Source organism: Morone saxatilis, unplaced genomic scaffold (assembly GCF_004916995.1).
Source record: "Morone saxatilis isolate NCDOM2014 unplaced genomic scaffold, NCSU_SB_2.0 Contig3, whole genome shotgun sequence".
NCBI classification, from domain to species: domain Eukaryota; kingdom Metazoa; phylum Chordata; class Actinopteri; family Moronidae; genus Morone; species Morone saxatilis.
Window position 1 is genome coordinate 385,418 of NW_023339873.1, and position 8,148 is coordinate 393,565.

At 47.2% G+C, this 8,148-nt stretch overlaps 1 protein-coding gene across 1 annotated transcript in view; it reads left to right on the forward strand.

The window, feature by feature from the left end:
* Positions 1-6,463: 6,463 nt before the first annotated feature.
* Positions 6,464-8,148, forward strand: part of heatr5a (HEAT repeat containing 5a) — a gene marked incomplete at its 5' end in the record, with an annotated part of 15,647 nt that continues 13,962 nt past the window's right edge. The window contains 5 exon segments of the mRNA XM_035673333.1: positions 6,464-6,573; positions 6,766-6,935; positions 7,022-7,185; positions 7,442-7,547; positions 7,713-7,903. Of these exon segments, the coding sequence (XP_035529226.1) occupies positions 6,464-6,573; positions 6,766-6,935; positions 7,022-7,185; positions 7,442-7,547; positions 7,713-7,903 (741 nt within the window).

Below are 8,148 nucleotides of genomic sequence, written 5' to 3' on the forward strand. Positions count from 1 at the left end.
CACACATATTAACACACAACACAGATAACACAACAACACAAGATAACACACAATCACACACACACATAAACACAACAGCAGATAACACACAACACACACACAACAACACAGATAACACAACACACACAGCAAACACACAACAACACACACACACCACACAACACAGATAACAAGGGTTTCAGTGGCGGGAGTTCGAACAGGAGAAGATACTGACTCTGATTATGCGGCTACGATGCTAGCTCACCATCATGAGGAAAACTTCTCCACAAGCTTTGTTATAAAAATACACTTTTCCTAAACCAAAAATAAATAAAAACATAAAAATCAGCCCTATAAAAGCAAAAGAAATTGAAATAGCTAAATATAGCAATCAAAAAAAGGCGAAAAGCGTTTAGCCAACACATAAGCATTATCAAGAGAATGAATAACTAAAAACATGCGTAGAATTATACAAAACCAAAAACACCCTCAGGAACTGACTGGTGAGCGGCCGGCTCGCCGCAACACAGAGCAAAGGCCAAAAAAAAAAAAAAATATATTTTGGCGTGAGCAGGCGGCTGGAATGACGTCATCGTGACAAGCTCTCTGCAGTGCAGCCAGCAGGTCTTCATCGCTTGCCTCACACACAAGAGGAGTTTACTATAATACTAAAAGAGAAACTGTCACACGCCTTGATACTGTCTGTGGTGTAAACTGAATAAGAACTGTCATGAGAGATTGCTGTAAACTATCTCGATCTGCTGTGTGAAATCTGTCTGTCTGTCGTGTGTGTTAAACTGTCTGTCTGTCTGTGTTAAACTGTCGTGGTCTGTCTGGGTGTGTAAACTCTATTCTGGTCTGCATACAGTCGATGTAAAAAACCCCTACATCCCCGCTCTGTCTGGTGTGTAAACCTGTCTGCTCTGTCTGGCTGGTGTAAACTTGCTCTGCTCTGCTCTGTGGTGTAAACTATCCTGTCTGTGTGTAAACTGGTCTGTCTGTCTGGTTGTAAAACTGTCTGGGTCTGTCCAAAACCGTGGTGATAGTTAAACGATACAAGTCTGTCTGTGAGATGTAAAAAACACTCGATCCCTGTCTGTCTGTCAAAACGTCTCCGTCTGCTGTGTGTAAAACACTCTGTCTGTCTGTGTGTAAACCCTATCTGTTCTGTCTGTAAACTTGCTCTGCTCCCCTGGTGTGCGGCTGACAGACCGAGACCAGGTGTGTGGATACTAGACGGCAACAGAGGGAGCGCCTCCGGCTCGTTCCCATCCAGCCGCCAGCTAACCTGCCACGTAAGTCAGTACCTCCTCGGCGCAGCTCCATCTCCGCTCGCCTCCCCTGAGAGACGCAAAAAAAGGAAAACAACACAGCCGCCACCACGCGCGCACGGCGGAGGGAGAGAGGCCAAAAGAAAGAGACAGGTGGCTGCTCCCCCACTACAGCCTCCGCCCGGCCTGAACACACCACACACAGCACACACACAACCACCCAAAACACCACACACACAAACAAAACCAACACATCACACACACACACACAAAATTAAACACATCCTCCACACCATCAAAAAAAAATAAATAAAAAATATATAACAGCAGCAGTGTTTCAGGTGGCTCTGAGTTGCAATAAAGCCTAAGCCCCAGGTAAACAAGAAAAGAGAGAAGAGAGAACAAAAAAAAGCAGAAAAGACCAAGAACCAGAGCAACACGAGTCCTTCTGGCAGAGAGATCCGACTTGTTCTGAGGACGAGGATCCTAAGAACGCATAAGCAGGGTCTTCCAGCCCCAGGACCCCGAGACCGCGACCACAACATAACACACACCACCCCAAGCACACACAGTTTCAAGATATGGCCCGAAAGACAAAAAAAAAGACCTCATAAGCCACCCCGCCAACCTCGAATTTTGACTCCAAATCAAGCCAACACAGAAGACAAAAAACAAGGGGAGAACAGATAAAACAAAAAAAAAATAAAAAAAATGACCCCGCCCCGTCTAATCCTGATTACAAAATAAAGAAAAATAAACATAATTATTCGGTAAATGATAAGAGAACAACATAGATACACAATAACCCCACGTCCCGCATCAGACAGAAAACCACGAATGAACACCGGAATCATCACAAAAATTATACAAGATCAAAGGAGAAGTAAAAATAATTCCACATCTAAAAAAAGACCACATATGTCATTCCTATATTGGTAAACACAAGTGGAAACAAAAAACTTCACCAAAATATATATATAGAGACACAACAAGACCCCCTCCCGTACATATGACCTCAAACAAAACAAAACCACTCAAAATTCGATTTCACTTTCATGTGGACACAAACCACATATAATATAAGCACAGTACAGAGAGAGCCAAACATAAAAAAAAACCAAAGCGGTTGGTGAACGAGGGAAAATTATTGCTTAGTGGATGTACAAGCCAAAAAAGAGTGCATCTATGGCACTAAGACCAAAGCCCAAAGACAAGGAAGAAAGCACAGTTGATCACGATTTACCCCAAACCTCTTTGAAGATATGTAATATGAACCAAAATACATTACTGATAGTACAGTGCATTGACTTCCAAGGCCCAAAGTATACTGCTACAATAAAACACAAATGAGTTCTAGGCAACAAGACCCAACAAATATCCGCTCGCTCCATCCAGTAATGGATATAACAAGAAGTACTTCGACTGCCTTCAGCCTAGATTTTTGAGCTGGTGCAGTTCATATCAACAAAGCAACAAGAAAAATAACAGCCCTATCACAAAGAAACACATAGCTTTGTGAGCTGGCAGAACTGCGTACAGAAAAACTGGTAAAAAAATACAAAGGAGAGAGAGAGAGAGAGAGATGAGCAACTGCAACACGCAGCAAAAAGGCAAGAGTATAATTTTCTGATACATTTGACCCCGCTACTATGATAGAACATGGTTTTTTAATTCATCAAAAGACAATGACGGAAAAGATATGAAATTGGTTTTGGAGATTAAAACTGTACTTACTTCCTGGGGAAACTGTATGTTTATAAACAACGCCCCCCCAGAAAAAGATAGTATATACTTTTTTTTGGTGTATTTTTACTGAAACCCCCCCCCTCGCCTACGGACTTCACCGCTGTACCCTCCCATTAAGCTGATCAGCAGTTTGTTTTATGATTATAGACGCACATGCAGTGATTTGCCAAAGGATATAAAAACTGTTATAATGGAAGAGGAAGATATATTACAATTCCCTGCCACGGCAGGAGAGAATCAGAGAGATTTAATGTGTAATTAATGTTTCAGGAAAAATGGGAGAAGCAGTATATCAAAAGAATTAGTAGTAAATTAAACAAAAATATTGAGAAACACACCCCAAAACCCTCGCTCCCAAATGTCACCTCCCAAAAACATAATAACCCCAAAAGATTTTTCCTCAACACACACCATGCCTTCAAAATTGGATGGTGTAAGCGGTAATCCCCACGCGCGCGGACAGTGCCCTCGCACTGCGAGACACAACAGCAAAAGAGACACACGGCCGGACGGCGGCTCCGTACCCGGCCCCCCGGCCCACACGCTTCAGGTGGAACCCCTTACAAAACGCCACCCACCAGCCCAAAAAAACCGCCTCGGACGACGCCAGGGATACCAAGCAGCAAGGAACCCAATATGGGACGGCATCGCCAAAATAAAAAGACAACGACAGCTCCGCATGGCACCAGGCGCCGCAAGAGCCAAGAAAACAGCGCGCCGACACCCCGGAGACGGCTGAGAGAGAGAGAGAACAAACAAACAACGACAAAAAACACCCCCACGCGAAGAGAGGACGACGAGACCACCAAATGTCCAGAGGGCTGTACAATAATACCCAATTCATGCACTACAGACACCCCAATTATCTGATTCAGGCTTCTTTATACCTCTACCTCAGTTATACACCCCAAACAAGACTCTTCCCTGACTACAACCCTTCAGCTATGGAACCCTCGGAAGAATACAACAGAACAACCAGAGCGTTAATAATAAAGAGCCAATTATTGGATCATCAGCTCCCTCCTTTTCATCGGACACCTCCTCTGATCCTTGTTTTGTCTCTTCTGACCCGACCACCTGTGCCTTAACACCCTGTGTGATATGTCAGACTGTAACGGCATAACATGTCCCCCGTCCCCCCAAAACGAGAGGGAAGACAAACAAGAAGCCCGACAGCGGCCGCCCCGTAGAAGGACTCCAACAGCTCCCCTTGTATGGAATTCCTCCCAGTTCCCAGCAAAGAGACAGCGACCAAACACCGTTGAGGCTGACCTGAGCTGAAGAACGTACTCAACGCAGGAACGCCACCCACTCTCGGGGTTCTCCACAGTTCCACAAAGTCCCAGTCAGCAGACTGCGTCTTGTAACAAACACACGGAGTCATGGACGGTACACCCGCCGCTCCCGCACTTATCCATGACCTAAATTCACACACGTCAGATAGTAACGTGCCACTCAGGTACAGGCCAGCCTGGCTTTAATACTGCAATAACCACCTGTAACTGTTTAAAACTGATATAGTTGACCCATACTGCCGTACGGCGACTATTGCTTGAACCCCCCCCCTCCATTCACCACACACCTGAAAGCCACATATAATAAAGTATCTAATTCACCCCCCTATGAACAAAGGTATCAAAAAGACCCCTATCTCCACTCCCCCATCCATCTATCATCATCAACTCTCCCCAACCATCCCATCCCTACCTAGAATAGAACACAAACAAGTTCACGCTGCTTCCTACCCTGTAAGCTACAACTTGGTATAAAAGGAAAGTACATACCATATCCACAGTTGTCACCGTATATCCAACAAATCAAAAAATAAAAAAAAAATAATCCTCTAAAAAGAGAGTCTAGGAATGTGTCCATAAAATAAAAAATATAGAGCCCCCTCTTCTCCTCGCCCTCTCTGCTCACCGATGGCTCGCTTTCTGCGCCGCCACAGCGAGGCAGGAAGCTAGACTGCGGCGCTTGTCTGAGGCCTTATCTCTTTTCCCAAGCATGAAGACCCCAGGTTGGTCTCACTCAGGATGAAGGGGACGCAGCACGGCCGCAACACCGGCTCACCACGGCTTCCCCATACAACCCCCCCCCCCCAAGCACGAGACGTAAAAACTGCGTGGCCCATGCACGAGTGGGACGCAAAAGCTCAATCAGCAGGGATCAGGAAGAGCCGGGGACACCCGTCCTCGGCCACAACCATTTTTTGAAGGAAAACACGCCCACGCCGGTCCGGAGACGCAAGACACGACAGGCCTGGAAGAGGAGAGGGAAGGAGAGAGAGCGAGAGAGCGAGGAGAGCGAGGAAGGAGAGGAGGAGAGAAAGAGCGGAGAGAAGGAGAGAGAGCGCGGAGAGAGAGAGAGGCAGAGAGAGATCAAAATTAATTCCCCTGCATCCAATAAAATCAAACTTTGTAAAAGATTCAATCAGTTGGCCAAACAGTGAGCGACCACCCACCTGATGTTGACCTCCGATAAATCGTACGTCCTTGACCAGACAGAGAAAGCTAAGTCCCCTCTTCAGGCATCTCCTCCCACCCCTAAAACGCTCCCAAACCAAAGAAGCAATGTCTAAACCAGCTGGGCTCTCGGGGAGGAACCCGGCCCCGCCCGCTAGGGCACACCCTCCGGACAGCATAATCCTCATCACATTCCTACCAAAAAAAGGGGAAAAAAACTACCGACCCGCAACGGGGCTCCACCCTGTCACATTGGGAGCTAGCTCACACTGGAAGGCAAAAAAATAAAAACAATTAACTGGTCCTCACACACCTCCCCCCTTGAATATATACCAGTAAGCACACTCACAAAGAGAAGCCCACCCACCCCTCCCCTGAGTTTCGCCCCCCAACACTACCGCTTCCCCCGATATATATAAAAGACCCAAACACAAGATAATAACTAGCTACTCCCCGCACCCACCCCCACCTATCTGAATACCGCGTCCAGTTGGGCTGTCCGCGGGGCCCCCACCCCCTCCAGCACGCGCCCAGCCAGCCGCTTCCCAGCAGTTTCGCGGGACCAGCCACACTCTGACCCCGTTGCTAGTTTGCGGACCCCTTCAAAAAAAGGCTCTGAAAGCCACAAGAAGAGATAGGGGGCCACTGTTCTCCAGCTACGTCTGGCTTCCACTAGCCGAACACCGGGCCTCCCGCTGTCAGCTCCAGCACGACCACCTGACCCGGGCCCCCACTACAGGAAAACATTCCACAAAATCTCAATCTGCCACACGTATACTTACAAATATTAATAACAAGTACGTAAATGAAGTAATTAATTAATTGATTAGCTGTCGTACTTTACACTGCCCAAAACCGTAAAAATATAAATTCTCAAACAAAAGTAAAAAAACCTTGTTTCTGAGAATATCTCTATTTCAGAGTTTCTTTGTGTTGTGTGTTATCTGTGTTGTGTGTGTGTGTTGTGTGTTATGTGTGTGTGTTGTGTGTTTTCTGTGTATCCAGGCTGCCGGCTCTCGTCAGGTCTTACAGCAGTTCAGTTCGTAGCTTTTCGGTCGTCTACAGACTGAGAGTGTACGAGCTGCTCTCTCTGCTGCCTCCACTCGACTACCAAGGTACCAACACTCCTCCGTCACTCCTTCCTGCTCCTTTATTCCAGTATCAGCCTGTAATAGACGTCAGTCTGTGTTCCTGATCCTGCTCATGATATTTATCGTATGTTCAAAGTGTGTTTCTTTCTGTCAGTCTCCTCCCACATATGTCCGTACACTGACACAGAGTTCTTCACCTTTCTCCTCCTCCTGTAGAGAGCTTCGGTTTGGTGATGAACCAGCTGGTGACTGATCTGTCGGGTCAGGACAACCTGAACCAGCCGTGTTCAGAGCTCACCCTGCTGCCCCCCCTCTGTCACCATGACGACCTGCCGCTGGTCGGGCCCGCCCTCCACGACACGGACCACAGATACATCGAGGAACAGGTGACGTGTGCTGAACGCTAGCTGGGCTTTATAAACAGTACGGGACCGAAGGACTGTTAACGCTTGAGGTTGTGTTTGGTTTTCAGCTCCATGGCAGCAGCGTGGGAGGCGGCTCTCTGGACAACGACGCCTTCAGTCTGTGTGAGAGGAGCGACGACGCTCCCGCTCCTCTTCCTCCCGCCATCGCTCTGACCGCTGCTGCCGTCCGCCTCTTCGGAGCACTTTTCCCCCACATCATCTCCGCTCAGAGGTAACTCACCTGCTGTCAGCTGCACGCGCAGGTCGGTCGTTAATACGGTACAGTACGGGTTAACTGTCAGCTAGTAAACACATCGTATTATAGATATTTTACAATAAGCAGAAAGCAGAAGGAAATGTTTGGTTTGCATGAGCAATATGTCTCTGATATGCTGTAAGAAACAATCTGTAAATAAGGCTGAAATCTTAGTTAAAGTCACAGAGAATCATCTTTACAAACCGGACCTAACAAACTCTCTGTTGGTCAGAGTGAAGATATTGGAGCTGTTTGTGGACACGGTGAACCAGCTGAAGGGTCAACGGCAGCAGACAGTCCAGACACACGTCTGTGCTGCCCTCTGCAGTCTGCTCAAGGTGTGCAAAGTGTGTGTGTGTGAAGTGTAAATACATAACATATAACTGGAGCTCTCTGCACACTCTGCTCGCTGTTGAGTGTTATTTCTATCATCATTTCATATACGTTAGTTTTTCTTGTCCACTACAAGCTGAAAGACCTGTAAACTGTGTCCTCCTCCTCAGCACCAGGGCGGTATTCGGGGCTCTCTGGGGCCGGAGGAGGTGCGTTCTCCAGCATTGTCCCTCCTGTCGGGGGCGCTGGAGAGCGGCAGTCCTCTGCTGCGCTGTCTGGCCGCTGAAGGTCTGGCCCGGCTGGTTCAGGTGGTCGGAGACCCCGGCTTCACCGTCTCCGTGTCCCTGCTCTGCTTCGACAGGTAGGAGGACGCTACCATCGGGGAACTCGAGTCACACATCGCTTATAGAGGATTTTTCTATTTGGTTTAAATTTGGATCACTTATTTGTTTGCCGTTAGCACATCCTGTGTTATATTTAGACCAAGTGCAGGTAACAGATTCAGTCAAACGGAGGCTTCACTGGTTGCTTATTAGCATGCACATTAGTCTCATATTAACTCTTCATTAGTCATTATTAGCAATTATTAATGCCAGGACCATATTC